Source organism: Natator depressus, chromosome 9 (genome assembly GCF_965152275.1).
Source record: "Natator depressus isolate rNatDep1 chromosome 9, rNatDep2.hap1, whole genome shotgun sequence".
Classification (NCBI taxonomy): Eukaryota; Metazoa; Chordata; order Testudines; family Cheloniidae; genus Natator; species Natator depressus.
The window spans coordinates 75,822,330-75,847,351 of NC_134242.1; the positions used below are offsets into that span (position 1 = coordinate 75,822,330).

Below are 25,022 nucleotides of genomic sequence, written 5' to 3' on the forward strand. Positions count from 1 at the left end.
AATCCAGAAGACATTTCCCAGACAACCCTTCAGCGTCACAGAACATCTATAGCTGAAGAATGCATTTAGATGGAACAGCCTGTTACCTATTTCCTCCACAGATAAATTGGTGTTGGCCTTTGATGAGCAGGGGCTCTGAGTAAAGTAAATGGTGGCAGCAGCAGTCCTCTCCCCAAAACAAACATAGAAAAGGTGTTGGTGAAATAACTTTATTTAGTGTGATAGACGGCTGTGGTCAGACAGTCGCTATTCATATTAATAGTCACACTTACTTGGCTAACAGCTAGTAGACAGCAGGGCCAGAGACACACACTCACTATTATGCACATTCATAGGGAAGGCAGTGGAAAGTGAACTATTTTATTTCACTAGGTTTTCCCGCCCAATTACTTATTCTCCCCCTCCTACACCCCTCCCCCCCCCCACCCCCAAAAAAGAAAGTCCAGTGACTCGAGAGACCAATACAACACAGTGGCAGGGTATGTCTGCCTGTAAGGAGGGGAGAGCGGAACCTGTTCTACTGCAGACACAGACACACTGACAGAACATCAGCAATTCCCACACAACAGGGAGTATATACACATAGTATGGGCCAGGGCTTCACCCTGGGGGTGGTTTCTAAACGACTCAGACTAGGCCATTGAGAGCTTTAGGTAGGAAAAAGGGAACACTCCAGAATAGGAAGGAGAAACAAAGAACAAAACATCCCAGCTTCTCCCTGCAGGTCAACTCACATGGAGAGGAAGGGACAATGCTGACCACATACCAAATGTATCTACCTTAACCAGAAGCAGGGTGCTCCAGGGCCATTAAGTAAACACAACCAGAAAAGCCAGCCCTGGCATCATGAGTTGGTGCTCCCAAAAGGGAAATCCCAGCTATCAGGGTTCAAGTTAGTTCATCCAGGTAAGAGTGACAGTTCATTCCTCTTCCTGGATAGGACCACAAGGTTCACACAAAGAGTACATAGCTGAAGTGGTGACCAACCAGGCATTATACCAGAGGAAATAGAATTTATGCTGATGCACGCCGCCTAAGCCCCTGTTCTACTGCACTGTCTCTACCCTTTCTTTAGGACGTACCCTGACACCACTACACAGACCAGGTGGTCAAATGGATGGTCTAACAGGACTTCTCCATCTCTTCCTTGTACTTTCCTCTCAGCGAATGGACAAGTCTGATCACAGCAGGGTTGTGGGTGGGCACAGAGGCAAAAATTACTTTTTAAAAAAATCCCCTTTAAAATTATCGTAAGAGTCACTAGGAGATGTTCCCTCAACCCAAGCTAATGGAACAGAAGCAGCCACAAAAAAGCAACATTTCCCTTTATTTAATCCCATCTTCCCCTCCTATAAAGGTGGGAACAAAGCCATCCTACTGCTTGTCCCAATGTTGGGAATGTTATGACCTAGCATCTTCCCCACATACAGGGCTGGGGAGGTTCTCCGGCAAAGGCAGCTGCAAGGTTGAGGGTAGCCATGTTCTATTTCATAGGCAACACACTAGATAGTTAAAAGAGTAAAACTGCTGTCACCCAGATTCAACCTAGTGGAATACGAGATGCTCAGCTGCCCTTGCACCACATCGGTTGAAGCTGCTGGCACTGGACTGAGCCACTTCTGCAGTGCAAGTCCCATTTCTGCATAACTAGTAACTGTGTAGCTTGTATCTTATGTCTGGCTAGCAGACAGTAGACTGTGCATGTTCCACAAGAAAAAGGAGATTCCCAGTATGTCTGCAGGTGAAGAGAACCAGAATGGGACCCGGGATACCCAGTCCTAATACTGACATCCTAGGGATAAATTCTAGATTTCATCTGTAGCCTACAGATAGAGCCCAGGTCATTAACAGATGAAGTCAGGCAGGCTCCCCCACAGAGACTGAATGCTGCAGCAAGTCTGTCTACCCTCCTCCCCTGCAGCTGACATCATTCCCCAGGGCAAAGAATCCAACTGAAGCCAATGATCCTGGGGAATTCTACCCACCACAGGACAAAGGGAGCAAACAAGATCAGTGGCTTGTGCTAGAGCAGACTGGGAGTAGAATGTCCAGGGCTCAGCTCTCACACTGATGTGGGAAGTGAGGAGGGCTGGGAAGCTCCTTCTCCCAAACCTCAAAAGAGAAGACTCAGGAATTGGCTAAGACCAACCACAGGAGGGAAGGATTGGGAGGCCTGTACTGTGCACCCTCTCAAAGAAGCCAGACATGGAGAACAGATCACCCCCAACTCTCAAAACAGACAAGGCCAAATCAAATTGTGACTAGTTTTAAAGGAGAAGCCGCTGAAGGGGAAAAAATAAAAAAAGGAAGTGGGGTGTGGAAGAGAAAACATTACTGGAGTGGAAGGAAAACTGGTTAAGATGCAAGGCAATTAGGGAGGTGGAGAAACAACCCCCAGCTTTATTTCCCTAACGTGGCAGCTTTTTTGTTGCATTCACAGGAAAAAATACACCTGTGCAGATAGGCCCAAGGTGTGGGATGGAGTAAAGGGCACCATGGTGCCAAAGTGCAACAACTAAAAGAGGACATAACATTCATTCTGCACTCAGGGCTCATACCATGCAACAGAAGGGGCAGCCAGGGCTGTTCCCCACCAGCTAACAGGGAGCTCGCTCACTTAGTAGATTGATTAGTTGTTTCTTCAGTTCACAAAAAGTAGGTTTGCCTAGCCAATGAGAAGTGATGCTCTTCAGTGAGACTGGCCAATCAGGGAAAGTGTTGCTATACAACGGGCACTTTAGCAGGAACAGCCGCTCTCCGTTACTGGCTGCTCAGGAGGTTTCTCTAGCTTGATGTCAATCACTGTAGAAGACAAGTTAAGGAAGCCACCTGGCCAGCGTCATGGGCAAAGCATCACAATACAACTTAAGTCCAGTAGAGCACACAGGACAAAGCACAGACCTTACCTAACCCAGGAGTAAAACTGGGGTTTCCACAGTTAAGAACCAGGTAACAAGTACAGCCACCTAGGTGGCTTGGTACATAGGCATCAATGCCAGGAACTATGAGGTTTGTTTGTTGAAGCAGACATCTCCAGAACCAACAGCTGGCTGAAGGCACTGGTAGAGAGCTGCTGCCTTTGTGAAGGTTGAGGCTAGGAAGAAGTACTGAAGTGACAGCTATAGATTTGGCATCTGACAACCAAGGCTGTGTGATAACACAGTTGAACCAGCATGCACTGACCAGTACAGGACCTACTCTCCTTGACAGAAGCCAGCACTTTGACTACAACATATTAGCAACTACCTGTAGCTTTAAACTAGTGTGACCTGCGATTTGGGGCATTTTTACTATAAATCTGAACTGGTCTTTCTCCATAAATAGCCCATGGCAAACCACTAGCCCCACAAATCATGCTTCTCAAGAACAACTGACTGTCTCCACCCCATGCTATATTACCAGTGTGTGCACATATGGAGTCACCAGTTGCTGTTAGAGCATTAACTGGATACATGGGCAAGTAATGTATTTCTATGGACTGTTGCTTTGGCAGAGGCTATGTTCCTGCCCTTCAATCTGAGACAGTCATTTAGGAGCTCAGTTTGATGGGTTCTAGCTAAGCCCCACTTGGCAGTTCTCTCTCCTGTAATTCTGAATAGCCTCTCAGTCACCCTTCCGGAGAAGGGAAGATGCATTAACAGAGCATGTACACTGAAAAGCAGACATGATGCGCAACAGTGGGGGACTGGCCTCACTCAGCACTTTGAAGGGGACAAGCCAGTCAGAAGGAGGTCTGTATGGCCCGAGGCATGCAGAATACAGAATCAGAAAAGATTAGATCATACTGAATCATTACAAATCAAAAAACACATTTCACACCAAGCCTAAACAGCAAAAGCTCAATACTGGCCCCAGTGGTGCAAGTGGCCAAGACATTTGGCTGCAGATCCTCAGTTTACACATGCAGGTGAGCATTACAATATAAAGGCTACTTATGCTTTACAGTGATGCAACTGAATCGAGGTCCATGACTGCTCTCAATCTGTCAAGGACAGCAGCCAGACCTGGCAACAAGGAAACCTTGCTAACTCTTGAAATAAGAAAGTGACTGCATAGCAGACAAGGATACTGTCTTCTTTGCTCTTCTCGGGTGTGCTGTCCATCCCAGGTAAGGCAGCAGCCACACGGCGGAAAAGCTGAAAGGCAGCAACCAAAGCAACAGGTGAACGCAGAACTTGTCAAAGAAAGTAAATGATTAAAAACCCAATTTTCTCTCTACAGCTGCTGTTGGAAAGCCAAGGTTTTGCTAAGAGTTATATACACATTTTAGCCAGCACTGCAGTAATTAACATAGTCCTCACAAGAATATCTCTAAGGATTTTATTCAACCCCAGTCCAAACATTTTATCAAGTTTAGTAAACTACTGAACATCCACAAAGCACACCTCTGGTGCAGGATTTTGCTTCAGCTTTTTTATTTCTTTAAATGTACCAGACCATTGCTCCACAAAATGCCAGGATGTTAAGAGCCAGCTGGCTAATAATTCCATCCTCCACTCAACAGGGAAGCAAGTCAGATGCAGCAATTTACCATTCCAACCCCACTGCTTCTGTGCATAGCTATTATTGATTTTGTTACTGGACAGTGCTATCCACCACTAAACTGATCTAGTTTGTTCCAGAATGAGCTCAGGATTCTAGGGACACGGTGTTTGACATGGTATTTAAAAGTCTACCCTTTAAGTTAAAAGAAATCCAAGCTCTGAGGCAGTGAGCCAGGAGTAGAGGGGTTGACTTGAGAGTGCTGCACATTAGCCTTTAGGGACAGACTCTTTTCTATCTATCCATGTTCTTCCTGCCCTACCTTAGACAAATCATGAACAGTGCCTCAGGTGCAGCATGGTAATTGTGCCCAGGACACACAAAGCTGGACTTACCTTGCAGCACTAGAGAATGACAGAAATTCATGCATTACAAATTCTGCTAGGCAAATAAAGCAATGCTATCAAGTAGATTAGGCCCAGAATTTTACACTAATGCAGAGTAATCTAGTTAAAGAGTAAAATGAAGTTAGTTTGAGAAGTCCCCAAACCCAAGTGTGAGGTTTTCTGCCAAACCTGTTGCCCTGCAGCATGTTGTGACTAGTGCAAATCAGAGATGAAGAATGTCCTGACAGCAATGATGTTGGGTGTACTTCAAAGTAAATGTGGAACAAGGTTTAATTCTGTCCCAGCAGAAACCACCACCTGGGAAAGGAAATTCCACAGGACACTAATTTAGCTGTGATCTGAAGAGAACACAGGTGCTTTGGTTCCAAAGCTCTGACATACTTTAGCATATCAGTATATGCAACAAGTATTGTTGGTGTCACAGTCTGGGAACAGGGTACGTCAGCTGCTGACAGGATCCCTTAGCATTCTACCTTAATGAGCCACCCTTGGCTTGGCAAGAGAGGGAGCCTCCTCTATTTAAAGGACACACTGATTGCCTAAAGGGAAGAATTTCAGAGGCTGGGAATATGGAGGCAGAGGGTAAAGTGGGAAGTGAAGATTTGATGCAGCACAAAACCCATAAAGCAGCTCATCTCCCTAATCACAGTGAAGTGGAAAAAGTGCAGAATTTGCATCCTGAGGGCACAGTGCTGCTCTACCTGTTTCACATTGTATCCAGTCTTCGCACTTGTCTCAATAAACATCACATTCAGCTCTTTGGCTCTCTGCTCACCTTCTTCCGTAGTGATTTGCCTGGACAGACAGATGCAAACAGGAAAGAAAGAGCAAGAGAAGGAAGAACAGACAGGAGAGAGAAGGCATGAGTTACAGACTTCTGTGACTGAAACACTCTTCAGTAAAGGGTTTTAATAGTAGAGCATTGTCCAAGAAGGGAGACCGTAGGGCTTCTGAGCCTTTACGCCCCTCCCTCCCTTTACCTTCTTATGCTCCAGCTAAGAAGGGACCAACCCAAATGAGCAGCTGAGGGAATATGTAGATTATAATAACCAATAAGGATGAGTCTGCACCGGGTGAGTTTCATGTAACAACACACTTAAGTCTCATTCATAGCCTTCTTGTGGGGGAAGGAAGGAACCTCTTCAGCTGTACCTAATGCAACAGAATCAGTGTGCAGCCATGCAAAAAGCAAGTCCCCCAAGTCAACAGAAGGAAACTTCGTAAGGTGATAGGAAGGTCTCAAAAAGGCTCCAGCAGGAGGTGAAGTACTGAGCTGCTGCTTGGAAGCAAAGCACCTGCAAGAGCATCCCTGACCAATGCCCTGTACTTACCTGTTTCATATTATATCCTGCTTTAGCACTGGTTTCAATATACATCACATTCAGTTCTTGGGCCTTTCTCTCGCCCTCCTCTATAGAAACCTGTCTACAGCAATGAGAACAAATCACAGAAAAGAAACCAAAACAAAAGAAAACTAGACAGAAATGGTAGTAGAAATTAAAAGAAAACCACAAAGGAACTAGCCAGCAACTGAAACAACATTAGCATGGAAAGAAAACATACAGGCTACACAAAATAAAATGACAAATTAAATAAACAGCTCAACTCTTCAAACATGTTTGACACTACAGCTTAGAGGACAGTACCTGGTTCTTCCCAAAGGGCTAACAGTTTCCTGAGGACTTTATCAAGACACAGAATTCATGTCCAGGCTCAGACTGACACTGGGGCTTTGTTTAGTTGAGGATTAGAGGTGCAGTATTTTAACTAACCAACATGATCTGAACACCTAAAACTCTAGACACGACAAGGCAGGTTCTTGCTTTGACCAGAGTTTCAGGTGTTAGATCACATTAGCTTGTTCATAAGCAAAGCATCTGATACCACCGAGATTACCCCACGGGGTGGGAATATCTAATGCCACATGCACTCCAACTACAGGTATACTGCAAGCATGGCAAAGTCTCTGGCTTTTTTGTTAGGGCTGGTACAAATGATGAGCTGGCATACGCAGGGTGCCCTACATGTCTGTCCCATCTGTCATCCTGGGGAGGATGACTGATAAGGTTCCTATTGTGTCTTTTTCCAGCACTGGAAAATGACAAGAGTGGCAGATTTCACAAGCTTATTAAAAATTAGAAAGCCCAAAATCCAAGAGCCAGATGACTGATATTATTCTGGGAACCCAGGAAGGACATAAAGTACTAATTGCTCAGGTCATAGCGTTACTGTGGATAGAGCATGGTTCTCATGTTTTATCTAGTCACTTTCCCTGGCTGATCCAAAGTGAGGCAGCTTGGAATCCTTGTCAGGCAGATTTCTCAGTCCAGAGCATTTGGTGTGTGTTAATTACAACCTAGTTTAAGTTGTTCCTGGGTGGGAAGAGTTTTCAACGTTCCTGGAACATATGGTAGTAAGGCATCATTTATGGTGGCATCCACTGAAGCTGGGACTCTGTAGAGTAACCTTGGTAGAAAGGAGCTTTGAGAACAGAACTATAGGAGAGCAACAGGGGAATGAATTAGAGTTGCTGGCATGAAGTAAACATGACAATGGCTTAGTTCAGTTGACACAGAGCATCTGTCAGTAGCCCAAGTACTAAGGTGGCATAGTGAGTAGGAGCCTAGCCCCTGTGATTAACTCACTGCTAGATGAGTTAACAGAACTGTATATGCTCTTCCCAGTGGGGCTAGAAAGCTGAACACAGCAGCAAGGCATGTTCTCCAAAGTGAAGGGGAAGTGGTAAGGGTAGACAAGCGCCAAGGAGAAAATGAGACTCATGGCAGCAATATGCACTTGCAAGGTTGAGTATCATGTCACATGAGCACTGTGTAACACCAACACAACGGGGGAAGCAGAGAATGCAAGCGCTAAACTCTAAAATGATTTTTATACTTCATGGAAATGGTAAAATAAAAAGCAGATTTAAAAGTTCTGAAGTATTAAAAATACCCCTTTAACAGAGTTGTACAGTCAGACATCTTGTTGAGCCTTACATCAAAGCAGAGGAAATTAAATAGCCAACTGAAGGGGTTTGGCTGAATGTTTACAATTTTTCTAGCATGGCTACCATACCAGTGAAAGAATTATATTTGACAAAGCATTTCTGTTTAAATTCCTCTTACGGCTTGAACCTCACCCAGCAAACAGAAGTATCTTGTGTGCAGCCTGGAGTGAATGGCTTTAGTTTGGCAAGACTACATTTGGCTGTGAGAATTCCACGTGTTTACCCCAGTTCAGCAACTTAGATTTTTACTGTACACCAATAACGCAAATAGGTTAACTAGAAGCAAATTTTCCATGGACCAGAACTCCGTAAAGTTAGTGCTTTTGACATAGTTGAAGGTAACTGTTTTGAAATTAGTAGTTAAAAAAATACTGCGCAGTCTAATTTTTCCCTCACTAACAATGTGCCGAGGTGCCTAGCACTTGATATACATGAGCAAACATGCTTAAGAGGTTATCCATCATGAAATAAAGGCACAGCCACTATTTGTATCTACCGTATTTCTATTGTTCCATCACAAGGGTAGTTATGTGACATTTGAATCTCAGTGCACTTTGTCCTTCATAGAAAGTAAATTTCAATTAATGTCATAAGCTTGAATTCAACATTAAGGATAAGAATCTGAAGTTAAGAGATTAAAGAATGCAAGCCTCTGGTCCCCTAGGATGCTAACTACCCTGCTACACGTGTTGAAGTGACACCGTCACGTTTAAAATATTTTTCAAAAACTGAACTGCTTTCTTTAACATACTAGTAGCGTTTTATATTAGTAAACCAGACTGAGTTTGAAGAGTCAAGCTTACTTTTTACCTGTCTCATTTTGGACAGTTGAGAGTGGCCAGATTCACTTTTGTTAATTGTGAGTTTGTTTCATTTGCTGGTTCCAAACACTGCACTGCTGTGCTACTGCAGGGAATTCTGTTTTGTAGGAAGCCTCTCTGTTGATCTCAGATTTTGTAAAATCTGTTTTCCACACACCTACATCTGATACCAAAGACAACCTGACAGGGCCTCTTACATTTGCCATGCACAAAGACCCACTTAATGTTGCTGTGGGAACCAGAATTTCCTGACTTTTGCAAAGTTACTTTTTCAGTCTTATCTGCCGTGTTTTGTACCAAACAGTGTGGAGCAGGTGCTTGGTTTTGGTAGGCTGGGAAGCGTTTTCAGTTGACTTTGTTCTAACCATGATTATTTGTACAGTCTAACAAGACTAAGCACCTTGGGCATTCTATTACATATGTTATGGAACAAACAGCAAGGACAGTGGGAATCTCACTCATCACTGGCTACTTAAGCCCCACAGGGCCATTGTAGTCTGGGCTTAAGAACAGTTAGTGGTCCCCTTAAAAAGTATACCAGCCACTTGCTATCAAACTGGCAAGGTCACCAATTCCCCTCCATTACCTCTTGTCTGCCAGGTCAGTTTTATTCCCCACCAACATGATGATGACATCACTTCCTCTCTCTGTTCGCACATCATCAATCCACTTGGAGGTTTGCTGGAACGAGTTCAGATCTGTGTGAAGAGGGGAGGATTGAGCATGTTAACTAGAGGCTCTTTCAAACAGGGGGATAATGAAACACTTCCAAAACTACCTGTGTCTTTACCCCTATGCTTTGCCAATTCCCCCAGCACTGCATAGATGACATCCTTAGATTACTTCTTGTCCACCCAGAAGGGAAGAGACAGTTATGTTTATGTTATCTTTCTGTAATAACTCATGACTGTACACTTACTAGCCCCTCTCTCAAGCGTAGCATTTCAAACACGAGACATCAAAGCACCACTCACTTGTAATGTCATAGACTACCACAGCAATGGTGGAGTCGCGGATGTAGCTGGGAATGAGGCTGCGGAACCGCTCCTGGCCTGCTGTGTCCCAAAGCTGTAGCCGAACCTGCTGGTACCAGGCCAGGGAGAGCAGAGAGAGCAGAGAGAAAAAGAAGAAAGGAGGAAACTGTCCTTTAGAGAAAAGGCTATTTGCCAGAGCTAACTGTTTACAGGTCTCAGTCTGGGAACTGGACACCTGCCTTGCTGACCAGCCCCCTGAACACGCAAAGAGCAGTGAACCCAGCTGTTCTATTTCAGGCTGTAAGAAGGCCTACTTTAATTACCCCTTCTGTGTGCCTGGGAGTCCCATGAAGTTCACACCCTCCCGCTCCCCATACCAATGAGCTCTACCTTGAGGCTATTGCCATTCCAACCAAAAAGGACACCACTGGCACCCTCCAACACTCTTTAACATTGTGAAAGGTGACCAGTAAGTAACCTACCATGTTGGCCATTCCCTCCAAGGGAGGAGCATGCGCTGCCTCCCCAACACACCTAGTCTAGAGAGCTAGAATCTCAGATCTGTGCCCCTTGTGCAATTCTCAGATTTATACTCAATGCAAAGACATGGGACAACTTCTTCAGGAGACAACATAGTGAAATAGCATCTACATTCTCCTCAGCATCAAGCATCCAAAAGAGGGTAATGGGGATTTTCATGTAAGCTTAGGTCAAGAGGTTTCAGGAAGAAAAAAAGCACACGCAGCAAGCCCAAGCTCACAAACTGCATTCAGTGCTCCCTTGCAGGAAAACATGAAAAGCAGAAACATGCACCAGTTACTTGGTAAGAAGAGGGCAGTTTGGTCTCTAGCACAGCAGCCATATTAGCCCAGTCAGACTATCTAAGCATGAAAGGGACTACAGGAGACACCACAATTTAAAAATGTTATTTCTCCTTCCCCCACTCACTCCATCCTCACATCCACAGGAGGTTCTTGGGAGGTCAGAAAGAAGCGACAGTGATTATGCCTGCCTGAAGGTGTGTCCTACCTACATGAAGTGTCAGGGCTCAAAAAAGGCCCCTAGATACCACAACGGTGAGTGAACAGATGCTTAATAAAATATATCAAGTAGTTTCACCTCAAATTCCCCCTCCCCAAAATGCTACCAACTGTAATCCTGTTAGCTGCGCTGCTCAGCTGAGCAGTCTGATGGGGTGAGAAAAGCCTGCTACTGACATTCCCAGTGATCCAACATGTTTAGTGTGAGCTGGAGGAAGCCCCAGAAAGGACCCAGTAGGAATATCTGAGCAGGCTCGATGTGCTCACAAATGCTCATTACTCAGCAGTTTGGAACAATGGCCCTTTTATGCCTGAAAAATTATGTTAGTTGAGTGAGCTTGCAAGTGCCCAACACTAGCTACAAGATGAACGTGCCAGTTTTTATGAAGGAAGGAAGGCAGGGCAGACTGCCAAATTCTGTTTAGGAAGAGACTTGTTCTTGGAGATGCTTTGGCAGACCACACCTCTCCAAACCCCCATGGTACTAGCACTAGAATCCACTCCATTGCCCTATGGCTTCAAGAGAGATGGGGTCTAACTTTAAGTGTTCACGTCCTTGGTGCCCTCCCCTCTCCTATAAAGGGTATTGCTTTGTGCTAGCGTCCCCCAGTGCCAGAGGAAATCCAGGACAGTGAATCCCAGCCACTAGGCTACACTGTAAATGAGCCCTCAAGATTCAGGTTTGACTTGTATCCTAGGCCCATTCCTTAGCTTCATGATGCACCTCCATGGTGGTCTACACATCACTGCTGCTGCCCACCTCCAATTCACCCAGACAGGCTCTAAACAAGATGGAGTTTAAGCTGCTCCAAACTCCAGCCTTGTGATCATAAGCATAGCCATAGGATAAACCATTGAATCAAAGGTGGTGGGCATTGGATGGTACAGTCAAGATCTCATTCTAGTAAAGGAATACTGTTGCTTGAACAACACGGAGAACCACTGAACTAACAAGCAGTTTGTGTTTGAACAAGCATAAAAATTCACCAACACTGAGCCATGGTCTGACACACACAAAGGTTTCTGAGACGGTTTCAGAAGCAACACAACCCTAAGGTGATGGGTTAAGGGGTGTGTGTGGTGGGGAGGGGAGGGTCAGGGGGGGAGGAGACATAGAAAAACAATTTTTAACTGCAATACCTTATTAGCCTCCAGTGGCTCCCAGAAGTCAAAAAACTGATGCTCAGACAGTCTCTGGGGAGTAGTACCACCACAAAACCCTAAGCAGTGCTGTACAAGGGTTGTGCTGTAGAGAGAGAAACCCCTTCCCTACTCTGGAAGGAGGAGAGGTCCTCATCCAGATATTTCTCTCGTAGCCTTTGGTATGCACAAGTTGGCTGGTCTCCTTATAGTACAAGGTAACAGACTTCAGAAGGAGTGTCACACTATTATGGAGGAAATGGACCTGCTTGATTGCACAAGAGCCCCAAACCCAGTAGTGCCTCACTTACATAGGAACATGAGTGGTAGCCATGTATCTAGAAGGTGTTACTGCGAGGTTCAAGCACTCATTCTGGATTGATCCTGCTCTGCCAGCTTGTCTCAGCAGGCACCCAAGTATGTTGTATGGGGTGCCACAGCTTTGCTGATCTGCTAGACTGTTTTGACTTATTGAAGCCTGTTTGGAGAAGCTGAAGTTGCTGTGGAGACAGACTGCATATATGTACATTTTTTTTTTTTTTTTTTTAGTGTGTGTAAGGAGAATAAGGGAAACAATCGTAACATCCTTCCTATCCCCAACTCTCACCATTTCATTTGTGGCCGGGGCTGTGTAAGGACAATCTTTTACTCCAAGTCCAAACAGAACTGCAAGCCTCCCATAGCCTGCTGTAGTACAGGCTGAATGGCATGTTATGCCCCTTGCAATATCCAACCCTGGAAGGAGCAGGGAGGGATAGATGTCATCACAGACTGGCAGAGTGCGCATCCTTTCTCTCAAACTCCAACCTCAGCTAGAGGTGTTCCCAATGTATATCCGAGCACGTCCATGTCTATGTGCAGAAGGCAGACTTGTCCTCATTTTCAACCTCAAATTCCTGCATGGTGCCCTATAGCACATTACATGTGTATGTTCTGCCACCCCAGAGGTCCTTCCCCAAAGGAAGTCTCAGACAATCATTCCCAAAGTGGAGTAAGCTTAGAAATTACAGAGACCTCAACTGCTTGTCCCCACTACAAATCACTGTGGAAAATTCAAGCAGAAAAGTGATCTTACTTGTTAAACATTTATGTACTCAGCACAGTGCAAGACAAAAGTAAAAGTAGTCCCCACCCATAAATCCTTCGGATTTAGAATATTGTATCCGAAGCTGTAGATTTAAGGGAACCTGCAAAGGAAAAACTGTTGGGGCAGTGTTTTTTATTTTACTTAGGTCTGGTCTATACCATATAGCTATACTGGTATAACCCTCCATGTGGGCACTTCTTCAGATATAAATTACTTTTTGATTTCCCAAGTGATAAACTAAACCAAGAAAAGGAACTCTTAATAATGGAATAAGTGTCTACCCCAGGGGTTATACTAGTACAACTATCAATTTAAATTCACCCCTTAGCTTACACCTCCCATATAGACAAGACCATTTTAATTTAGAGAAAGTTTGATTGATGGGTGTTTTCCCTTCAAAGTTGTTTATTCTTTAGAAATGCCAGGAATATTAAGTCTTGCCTTTCCCTTTTTGTTAGAGGGCTCTTTGGACAACCCAGACATGCATTGTGCAGTTTTTTAAGTTGGTGTTATGCAGTTTCACACAGTTTGAAAATAAAAAAAAAGTTACTCCCCCAACTCAGGTTTCACTTCTTTGGTATCTTTGTTAAATTCCTTCTAGTGCTCTACTTGTCCAGAGAAAACCTAAAGTTCTAGTGTTAAAACAAGTACATAAAAGTGTCCGAAAAACCCTTAAGACCTTTTTTAATAACACAGAGGGATATAAAAAGGCATAAATCCAATTCACACACGTACTCACCCTTTGTAGGTCATCTTTAAGGTTTGAGGTTTGAGATTTGAGTAAATAGAAATCAATGATTTCCCAATTCCCTAAGCAGCCTTGGCAGAATTACATTTGGAAGTGGGAAAGAAAAGACTTCGGCTACCTCATTCAGAGGCAGCAGATCCATCTACAGAACACCTGCAGGCCTCTAGCTGCAAGCCTAGCCCATCCCATATGGAAAGGAGCCCCTTCCAAAAACAGAGCTGTCTCCTCCACTTAGAGGGCACCTGTTAACAGCAAGGCCCCTGCAGGAGCTCAGGCTCAGTACCTACTTGTAATGTCAAAGACAACGACAGCTGCAGCAGAGTCACGGATGTAGCTGGGAATGAGGCTGCGGAACCTCTCCTGGCCGGCTGTGTCCCACAGCTGCAGCCTGATCTGGGAAATGGAAAAATGTGGGGGGAGAGGAAGGGGAAGAGCAGGAAAAATGGAAACAAAATAAAACCAAAACCCAAGTGAAATAAAAAGAAAACTATTTTGCAAGGCAAAAAATAACACAAAAACATTCAAAGGAAAGTTAAAATGGAACAAAAATGCAGTGCAGGAGAATGAAGAGTGATGAAGGTACCTCTCCATCCCTTCCATGCAATGGCCGCAAACAACATGGCAGAACCATCACTTGGCCTCCACACCAACCTGCTGACCTGTGAGACAGACCCTATTTCGGTGAAAAACCAAAACATCCCTCATAAAATCACTTCTAACATCCACCAGAGATGGATTATGACTGTGTATCTATATCACTGCATCCTGGCAGTCAGACAGGACAGGGCTATCCACAATGCTTGCTACCTACATATGGCTGTACGCTATCATACCTAATACATAAGGACTAAATCATCCTGGAGCCTCTTGTAGATTAGCTCATTATGAAGCCAAGAGGGTCTTTGTTTAATCTCATTATAAGGTGTAAAGCACAAAAGGTAGGATAATGCCTGAGGCCCAGCCACCTTCAACTGAGGTGTTTGCTCTCCTGATATAGTGTTATCAAACACCCTCCAAACTGGCCTACCGTCACTCATGCTCAGAACAGAGGATCCCACAGTGGAAAGAGGGAATACATACAACAGGAGACACTGGAAGCCATTACATGGGAGCCTAAAAAGCAGGACTACCTGCAAGCCCTCTGTGCTCCCTCAGATTTCACACCATCCCAAGATAATTTACTAACAGTTGACATTGCTACCATAAACTAGGCTCTTCCTTACCTCTTGATGAAGGTTATGCCATGTGGGACCAGTTTTCACAAGCCCTAAAGAAATCTACAAAAACCTACCAATCACACTGACTCGGGAGTTGCACCCAGACACTCTGATGGCTGAGGGCAAGCAGAGCTTCAGTTCCAGGTCAAATCTCTCCACACCTCAGCAGCCTATTCCTCTCTTCCATTCCAGGATCACACAAGTTAAAGATTCATAGTATGAAGAAGAATGAAGCCCCAAAGCTTTGAACTTGTACTTGAGAATTCAGCCTGTTAGTGAGCAATACTGGGAGGTGAGGGACAAAGTTCCATCCATCCTCCCAGGCTGAGGTTGTAGCTGAGACATGGAGCTCTGACAGTTATGGGTACTCATTAAGGTAAATGAGATTCCTCAGCACTCCATTTAATTTGGTGCGTCTCATCCACCCAACAAGCAATGAGTTGTAAGTAGCATGTTTGTGTTCTATCTCCCACAGTCAAAGCCCGTGTGTGTTTTTCTTTGGCAATTTACTGAGGGCTGATTTTGAGAATGAAAAGTACATGCACTAGGGGCTAGAGACAGTTGTTTCTTCTGTTCACGGTACAGGCAACACAGGATGGATTTAGAGTTTGAGCATCTGGAACAAGGATAGCTCTGAGGGGAGGATACATCAAACGCACCAAAATGTGAATTAGGCCAGTGTGCAACCAAGGCCCTGTCATGCTTCCATCCAAGCATGGCAGCCAGAGCCTTATCTCAGACACGGCTGGTGCTAGATTTTACAAGGCGCTGTGAGAAAAGACATGCAGACAACCAGAGAGCAGGTATTTTTGCTCCTGTGTCATCTCCCATTTCACCATCTTTGCCTGCATTCAACAGGCTTTATGGCCTCTGGTGGACCCCCTACATGACTCAGAAAGCTAACCGTGGAAATAATGCGAGAGGAAGGCAGTTAGGAAATTCATTCTCTGCCACAGTGGACCAGAGAGAGGGATGTTGCTCTGGTTTGAAGATCAGGTGCAGAGGCAGCATGCCCAGTGCCACCCAACCAGAAGGGTTAGCATCACATCACTCAGGAGCAGCGACTGTCTCCAAAGGAAGACCAGTTTCACCTGCTCAGCCAGTGATGAGTACTCATTTGAGATTCAACAGGAAAGGAATAGGAATACCAAAAGGAATAAGAGAGGAATCTAAGGGGCCTCATGTAGCGGACACACTTAACTGTATTGCTTCAGTGAACATTTTCCTTCCTTCACTGACTTTATTCAGATATATATGTTTGTTATCTGAATGTTGTAGGTTAGAATTATGTTACTGACTTATCTAGCCACCTGCCCTGTGAGAATTGACCTTGTTAGCCTCAGAAATCTTCAGTAACTTCACAGAGCAGAATCACCTCTGGTCTACTTAGATTCATTCATACTGACAGTCCCAAAGGCAGCATTGCAGCCACTTTTGAGAATGAGCATGTTATGCCTGTGATATAGCAGCAACAAGTACAACACAAAGACAGCCCTTTTCTTCAAGCATATGGATTTGTGAACTTGACACAATTTTGCATAGTGCTTTTTTGACCTTCCACTGAAGCACCAAGTATCGCAAGTATCAGAAACAGGACCAGTGGTTTGAGCCAGTACAACAGGATTCCATGCAAGACAGATTACTAGCCTGACCAGGTCTGGCAATTCCTGTTAAACACTGCCCCTGGGAAGGCTGCTGTGGGGTTTGGAGGAATGGCCATTGCATGAAGAACCAGGCAGAAACACTGTGTGCGGGGGCAACTGCGGCTCTTGTGACTGCATTTGCCAGGTTAATTACAGCATCCCCACTCACCGTGCGGTCTTCTAGATACATTGTCTTTGAGAGGAAATCAATTCCAATGGTTGCCTGAAAAGAAGAAAAAGGTCTCAGTAACCTGCAATTTATCCCCTTATACTGGTTTGTAAAGCATTATATTTATTAGTCTCAAAAATCTTCCAGTTAAGGTTGTTCATGTGCATTTATCGCCTCAATCCGTCCATGAGAGAGTGTCTTACACAGTGACAGATAGGGCAATTTTCTGCAATATCTTTGCAAGATCTTATTGAATTAAGTTTAAGTAGCTTTGGAATCCATTTGTATTACACATGCAAACCTTATCTCTTATTGTAGGACTGCATAACTTCTTTAGGGAGGAGATGTGATGTAAACCCTGGGAAGTGTTCTGAGCATCAAAAGGCTATTTTAAACAAAGTACCAGATAAGAAGGAACTTTTGGGACAAAATTAAGTGGGTTTCCCAGGAAATGCTAGGGAGGAGGTGAATGCAAATTCCCACCTCCTGATCCAACCTATTGAAGCTATGCCCTGAGGAGAAACCCATTATCTGCAGATTACCTATTCCTGGAATCTGAAGATCAAAGTCCTAAACTACAAATTCATGAGAGTGCTTGTTCTGAGCTAACAGCTGTTATGAACCACAGAAAAAACCCTTGGTGGTGTTTGAAGAACTGATCACCTGCCAGAGCCTTTGTGGGAGTTGAATTCTCTCTGGTAAAGCTTATTGGTGTGTGTAGGTTCTTTTATTGTTTAATATGTTTTCTCTGTAATGCTTTCACCTTAAGAATAAGTGTGCTTGCTTAGAAAGGGCTGTGTGAGAACTCATAACTGTGGGCAATTATGTTGTTTATAGCCTCTGAGAAGAAAGCAAAATGCTCATGCTGACTTATCTAGGCAGTCCGACTTGCTGGGAAACTCAGTGTAGGCAGGGAACTGTGTAGCCTCTGTAAGGAGGGAGAGTTACACAGGTTCCACATCTTACCTATCTCCACATGGCACTGAGATGTCAGCGCCCACCTATGTGAAACGTCATGCATCTAGCTTCACATAACACAAGAACCAGGAGTCACCCAATGAAACTAATAGACAGCAGGTTTAAAAAACATACATAAGGAAGTACTTCTTCACACAATGCACAGTCAACCTAAGGATCTCATTGCCAAAGGATGTTGTGAAGACCAAAAATATAACTGGGTTCAAAATAGAATTAGATAAGTTCATGGAGGATAGGTCCATCAATGTCTATTAGCCAAGATAGTCAGGGATGTAATCCCAGGCTTATGTAGCTTCTATCACAGTTCTTGAAAAGTCAGTTCTTCCCAAACAGTGAAGGAATTTGATGTACTTTGATAAAAGAAAGCATTTACTGGGCTCCCACTCACCTGATAAGTATTGTCAAAACTGTCATACATAAACCTGGTGATCAGAGATGTCTTCCCGACTGCAGGAGGAGAGAAAAAAAGTTACTTTCAAGTGGCAGAAAAGGAGTAAGAATGCTTCCCACAAAGCACAGTTAATTCAAATGATAAAGTTTCCAAATTCAGCGTTTGTTGCTCTTCTTGCGACAACCTTCTTTGGTCTGTAAGAAACTGTCTATACTACTAAATATTTAGACAAAGAACCCACTCACAACGTGGTTAAAATATAATGCAGAATAGATCTAACCAAGCCACATGATATTTTCAAGGTTGTACTAGTTAATTACTAAGTATACTGTAACCTGGTCCTCAACTTAGTTGTAGCTGAAGTGTAGATGGGATTTAAAAATTATTCATTTTGCTCACCCAAAACAATGCCAAATCTGTATAAATTATTTGTATTGTAATACCTAAGAGCCCCAGTCCCAGACCAGGACACCATTGTATTAGGCTCTGCACAAACAGAACAATGAGATAGACTGTAAACTGTTTGGGGCAGGGACTAACTAAGAGACAAATGGATACAGACAGAGCTTAGTGTGGAGTACAAAGAAACAGTGTGACAGTATTGGGCAGCATGATAGGCAGTGGCTTCAGCACACAAGCAGACCAACCATTTTTATCACACAAGAGGAATTTTTTAAGAAGGGATTTGAAAGTAGATAATGAGGTAGCTTTGTCGATGTTTATGGGAGCTCCTCACAAGTACGACAGGTAGCACATGAGAAAGCAAGAAGCTGCTTGTTTGAAAATTTAACAAGTGGGCAATGGAGACTGGTATCATAGGCTGATCAGAGGCAGGAGCTGACATCTCAATAGTGAATGAGAGATGATAGGGAGGGTTGGGACAGGCCGTGAAGGGCCTTGAAAATGAAGACAAATAGCTCGTGTGTGATGTAACAGAAAAGTGGGAGCCAGTAAAGGGATGCAAAGAGAGGGACGATATGGTCAAAACAATGGGCTAGTAAAGTGAACTTTGCAGTAATATTTTGAATGGATATGACTGGGTCAAGTTTGTGGGGAGAAGATCTAATAGGGAACTGCAGAAAGTCACAGAAGAACCAAAAATAAATGTTGTGAAATCTCAATGGCTTCAGTGGCAGAATGGTAGGATAATAGAAGGCAAACAAGCTAAGCTCTGCCAGGAAGGTCATCTTTATGGTATCCAGTGGCATGGTTGATCTAAGAAGATGGAAGAAAAACACGGAGCAAACTAAGAGCTCTTACTGGGATTTACCATCAATAAGAAACATGTACCCTTGACAGAAAGAGGTGGGGTAAATTCTGAGCTCAGCTAAGGACCTCTGAGGTCTAAAGAACCAGGGAGAGAAGTAAATGCTTGCAATTGTCAAGGCCAGCAAAAAAGATATTGCAGTAATCAAGACGAGAGCCTTGATGAGAGTCTTAGCTGTGTGGATGGATAGGAGAGGCTGTATCTCAGAGATGCTGAGCAGAAACAATCAGTAGATGCTACAGGTCTGAATCAAAGATGATGCACAGGTGATGGGCCTGCAAGAGACACAGAACAGTAGTGTTGTCCACAGTGATTGAAAAATGAGGTACTGGGGAGAGAAGATCCAGAGTTCTGTTTTATCTATGTTAAGCTTGAGCTTATGACTAGACAACTACAATGAGAAGTAAGAGAGAGGCTGAGATTTTAGTTTGGAGAAGAAGACGATCTCCAAGTTGTAATCATAGAGATGGCAACTGAATGTGTTTGCAGAGGAGACAATCTAGAGATGGAAAAGAGGACCAAGAACAGAGTCCAGTGGAACCCCCCACAACTAGATGAAAGGGGGATGAGGAGAATCCTTTGAAGAACATGCTGAGGGAGCAATGAGAGGTAGGAGGAGAACCAGGAGAAAACAGTCACTGAAGTTAAGGGAGGACAAATTTCAAGAATAGCATGGTCTATGATGTCAAAGGTGGCTGATAGGTCAAGGAGGATGAGGCTGAAGTACTGGTTCAGAACTTTGGCTATGAATAAATAATTAAAGACTTTCACAACAGCAGTTTCAGTAGACTGTAAGGTGAAGAACGCCAGATTGGAAAGCAACTCTAGACAGTGACTGACTGCTCTGTTTACAAAGAGCTTAGAGACAGAAGGAAGAAGGGGTGGTAGTTGCAGAGGCAATTGGGGTCAAGATTTTTTTTTAAGATGGGAGGAACTAGATAAAGTATGCCTCTGTTGTGAGGGGAAGAGTCAGAAGTGAGAGAGAGGTTAAGTAGAACTGCAACAGAGGGGATGAGAGTGGGCTATATAAGTTACACTACTATACCACTTATGCTATTTTTTGGCTATTTAATACCAATATGCAACTTGTATCCTATTTACATCACTATGGAGTTTGACCTAGAGATATCTATGGGAATTACACCTCTTGTAACAGGTATGAAATCAGACCCTATGTTTCTTCACTTGTATCTACTTTTTTCAGTTGCACCAATGCTTCTGAGCACCCTCTCTTTCCCTTCATAGGAAAAGGGCATAACTTCTTGACAGGAGCTATCAAGTGGTTTCATAACAGGGTCCAAGTTTTAATATGGATCCCTTCCTATCCATTCAGAACTGCTTAACTTATCTGTGGAAACTACAACCATTGCCAACATAGATAGTAACATTAGGAAAACAATATATTTTTAGCTTTCCTTAAGCACTGTTTAGTAGCTGAATGGAGAAAGAGCCAGCACTAATTGGCTCTCCATTGACAACCAAGCACTCCGCAGGCCACCACTGTGAAATCTGCCTTATGGGATCTTAGATTTTCTCATGTACTCCTTTACCACCCCAACCGCACACTGCAGTGACCCTCCCTCTACTGCCTTCCCAAGCTGGACCATGCTCCCTCATACAGCTTCTTAACACTGTACTTTCAGCCCTAGTTTATACTGAAAAACAGCTGCTTAAACACATTTGGGGATAATCATATTTTGCAACTGTGTTCTACAAAGCTGGACAGAAGTCACCATAAGTACTTTAACCATATTTTGGTGTAGATAGCTACCAAACCAGGGTTAGTTACAGTTTAACAACACTTATGAAATGGTAATTTCTGGCCACACAGATCTGAAACAGCAACATTATAGCACTTGGATCATAATTATGCTAGACAGAATTCAATTTTTTTTAAATAATATTGACTGACAATATCCATGTCTATTTTTAAACATTTTTTCTATTTTTATCTATTTCAGTGTTCACCATTGTGGGAAATTAGGGAGGCGGGGCCACAATCTTTAAATATTTATCCTTGAGTTGCAACCCTTCTGTGAGGTAGGGAAGTACTATTATTCTCATTTCACATGAGAATGAGGTAGAGACACTCAATGTCTTCCCAAAGATCATGCAGGAAGCCTGTGGTGGGGCAGGAACTTGAATCATGGTCTCTTGAGCCTCAGGCTAGTACCTAACCACTGGACCATCCTTCTTCATAAATGTGAGCTTTCAGCAGAGCAACAAGAAAAGCCCTTTCTGACTGTTTGCACCTGGCCATGGTGCTCCCCCAAGCAGTCTAGTGGAAATGCATTAAGATCATGCAATTCTCCCACAAGTGCAGAGAGTGGAATTCCTGAAATCTCTTTACCCTACTCACGAACACCCTCCACAGACAGCTCCCAGAAATTTGGCATTACACTAAACCAGGGGTTCTCAAACTGGGGGTTGTGGCCCCTCAGGGGGTCACAAGGTTATTATGTGGGGGTTGCAAGCTGTCAGCCTCTACCCCAAACCCCACTTTGCTTCCAGCATTTATAATGGTGTTAAATGTATTAAAAAGTGTTTTTAATTTATAAGGGGGGTTGCACTCAGAGGCTTGCTGTGTGAAAGGGGGCAATGGAGGAGGATCACCAGTACAAAAGTTTGAGAACCCCTGCACTAAACCCAGTAGCTTTCAGCCTGTGGAGAGACCGACTTCCCACTAAGAACCTCAATAGTAATCTCAATGCTCTATGTGCGCACATATTATTGCAACCTCGCACATGTTATGAACGTTAGCCAGCCAAGACATAAAAGTCTGCTTGCTTATCCTGTGATAAAAAAGTGAGCTTTTTTCAAACTCACCTGCTCAAAAGTGAGTGAGCAGAATTTTGCAAAGCTGGATAATGCCAAAAACACACACAGTGGGCTTCACTAAACAACTGAACTGGTGGGAGTGAACCACCATTAATATAAAAAGTTCAGTGTGCCTACACTGAATCATATTTTGAACCAATGCAGTTTTGTCCCCCATCCACACTAGGCCATTTCTAAAGCCATTTCAGTTGCACTACTCTCTGGGTGTCCACTCCCAGTTCTTGACACAGCTGACAGACACTGTGGATTTGGGGAGATCACAACCAGTGCACTGCAGAAGAGTAAAAGAAGAACTATTTGCAACATTCATACTATAACTCCAAACACTTCCATCCACATTGTCACCAAAAAGGCAGAGACCGAACTGTGTCTGGAGCAAAGGATTTGGGGAGGCATATGATGATCTGGCTGGGGCACTTGTGCTTGGTCACCAGGCATGTTATAAGTGTGCTGACAGGGGCGTGTCATCATCAGAACAGTGGATTTCCGTGGTGCAGATAAGGTCTTATCCCTGGCTAAGGACTGGAGAGCTGAGAGCCGGGCTGGACACCCCACACACCAGGCCAGGTCAGCAATGCTGGGGACACAGCCAGCCATTCCCAGGAACGGTGAGCAGGGCTCAGATCTGTGTCTGGCCTTGTGCGAAGAGCACCAGGACGATGACAGCAGCGCCCTCTCCCCACCCCCAAGAGGCTAGAAATCACGGAGGGGGATGATTGCAGCTCCTGCGGAAACCCACGGGGCCACACCCTGGGCCCCTGATGCAGCCACTGAGTCTTCCACTTGGCCACACCGCACCCCCACTCCCGGGTCTGCCCCGCCTCAGGCCTCAGCCCCCAGCTCCGGGTGTCCCCCCGCCCGCGGCCCCCGAGGCACGGACTCCACCCTGCCCCCAAATCCCTCCCGCCCCGCCCCCGAGTTTACCCCCGCCCAGGCACGGAGACCTGTCTCTCCACCCCGCCCCCGGCGGCCCCACCCCAGTCACAGAGCGACCCCCCGCCCCCCAGCCATGGCCCCGCCCCGCTCACCGCTCTGTTCGCCCAGGAACACCAGCTTGAACTTGCGCAGCGGGTTCCCGAACTCGCCGCCGCTGCCGGGCGCGGACATGGCGGAGCGGGGAGGCCGAGCTGGAGCCGGGACTGGGGAAAAAGAGACGCTGCCCAACTCCCACCGCTCCGGGATCCACCCACCGCCACCGCTTCGGGCGTCACTTCCGCAGACGCAGAGAGCGAAAACGTCATCCCCCTGCGCCCTGGGTTCATCCCGGCCGGCGCGTGAGCGACGTCTTCACGTACCAGCTTGCCCGTTCCTGTCGTGTGACGTCACCGAATCGTCACGTGGCGCGCTGGTGCTGATTTCAAGGCTGGGTGTTTAACAGCCCAACGCAGCCAGTGACTGAGGTGCGATGGGCAAACCCTCTTCCCCGGGGCCGGTCCACAACATTTTGGCATCTGAGGCGGGGCGCTCAAATGGCGCCCCCCATGCCCCCTTGCTTGGGCCAAAACTTTGACAGTCCTTTGTTCCTGTAGAACCTAATGTGGCTGGAACATTGGACTGGAAGAGTTTGCAACAAAAACAGCACGCAGCATTCTGGGGGTTTGCATACATAAGCCATGGCCTCTCCACTTCGTCACCATTGGGGATTTCACGCCAGGAATGTGTTGGATGGAAACTTCTATTTTCATTGTCTTTGGGGAACATGAAGATTTTCACTTGCTGTGGCCCATGCAGTACAAGGAAGTCCCTCAGGCTACTGCTCAAGTGGGTCCACAGCCCTGGATCATCTAGACTTAAGGAACTAAACTCAGCAGGAGCTGTTTCTTGCACCTCCACCACAGTCTTCTCTGATCTACACTTTTCTTCAGGAATGTGCGTGGTTCCATCCATTTGTGATGGAGATATGGATGTTGCAGTAGCTGCCAGGTCACCTGCACTCTGACTAACTGGAAGATCAGGCATCTCCTCATCACTCACATCCTCACTGGGGCCAGAAGGCTCACCATGAACATTTGTGTCTATGTATCTCAGGCGAGCTCCTTTCTGCTTAGATAGAAAAGCTTCCTTTGCTTTCTTTTTTTTCTGAATGCTGCCCAGGGGGCATTTTCTTCTTTCACTCATGACTGCTGTTCTGTGCCAGCTATCGTGGCTCTCAACACTCAATTGAAGGGGACAAATAAGCAGGCTGGTAGCAGGGCCTGAGTGAGGGAAGATATCAGCGTCTTAAGGGTCTAACTGCCTCCTACTACTGCAGTTGACAGCCTGTTCTCCTCAAGTGGGTTCAGGGAAGCAGCAGGAAACAGGAAGCTCCCTGAGAAGCTGGGGTTAATCAGTCCAGGCTCCTGGGGGTGCTAGAGAGGTAGATAAGAGGCTCCTCCTCCTCTCTCTCCCTCCAGCTCCTGCTGCTTTCTGTTATTCCCTCTCCCCTTTTCTCCTGCCTGTTATGTCTCTTGTGCCCTCCATCCTCCAGCACAGCACTCCACCATCTCTGTGCATCTAGAGCAGAGAGAATACATATGCATCAGCAACAGATACAATTTTCTACACTCTGGGTCCTAGTGCCCCCCCCCCCACAGTCTGGCATCTGAGGCAGCCGCCTCAGTTTGCCTCATGGTAAGGCCATCCCTGCCCTTTCCCCAGACTGTTAGCTACCCCCACCCGGATGGGTAAGGGTGGGTCCCCCCATGCTCCTATAACGGACTCCCACCAGATGGATAAAGGAGATCCCCATGCACCTATAACAGGAACCTCCCACCAGATGTGTAACAGGGGGTCCCCCATGCTCCTATAATAGGGACCTCCCACCAGATGGATAA

At 45.2% G+C, this 25,022-nt stretch overlaps 1 protein-coding gene across 2 annotated transcripts; it reads right to left on the reverse strand.

The window, feature by feature from the left end:
- Positions 1–437: 437 nt before the first annotated feature.
- RAB41 (RAB41, member RAS oncogene family) lies at positions 438–23,440 on the reverse strand. 2 transcript variants are annotated; one of them, XM_074964484.1, is made up of 8 exons: positions 23,238–23,440; positions 18,102–18,160; positions 16,736–16,789; positions 9,692–9,800; positions 9,304–9,415; positions 5,591–5,684; positions 4,070–4,136; positions 438–2,802 (listed from the first exon to the last, which is right to left on the reverse strand). In XM_074964484.1, the coding sequence occupies exons 1-8, from the start codon at positions 23,314–23,316 to the stop codon at positions 2,738–2,740; spliced, it is 639 nt and encodes a 212-aa protein (XP_074820585.1). In that variant the 5' UTR covers positions 23,317–23,440; the 3' UTR covers positions 438–2,737. The 2 variants fall into 2 exon arrangements, with proteins under 2 accessions (XP_074820585.1, XP_074820586.1); XM_074964485.1 differs by having other exon boundaries at positions 439–2,802; positions 9,692–9,797; positions 23,238–23,437.
- Positions 23,441–25,022: the final 1,582 nt, after the last annotated feature.

Coding starts and splice junctions, on each gene's coding strand:
- RAB41 (XM_074964484.1), bottom strand. CDS start 23,316: ATGTCCGCGCCCGGCAGCGGCGGCGAGTTCGGGAACCCGCTGCGCAAG. Junction 18,161..23,237: donor GTTCCTGGGCGAACAGAGCG/GTGAGCGGGGCG, acceptor CTCCTCCTGCAG/TCGGGAAGACATCTCTGATC. Junction 9,416..9,691: donor GGTAGTCTATGACATTACAA/GTGAGTGGTGCT, acceptor CTCTTCACACAG/ATCTGAACTCGTTCCAGCAA.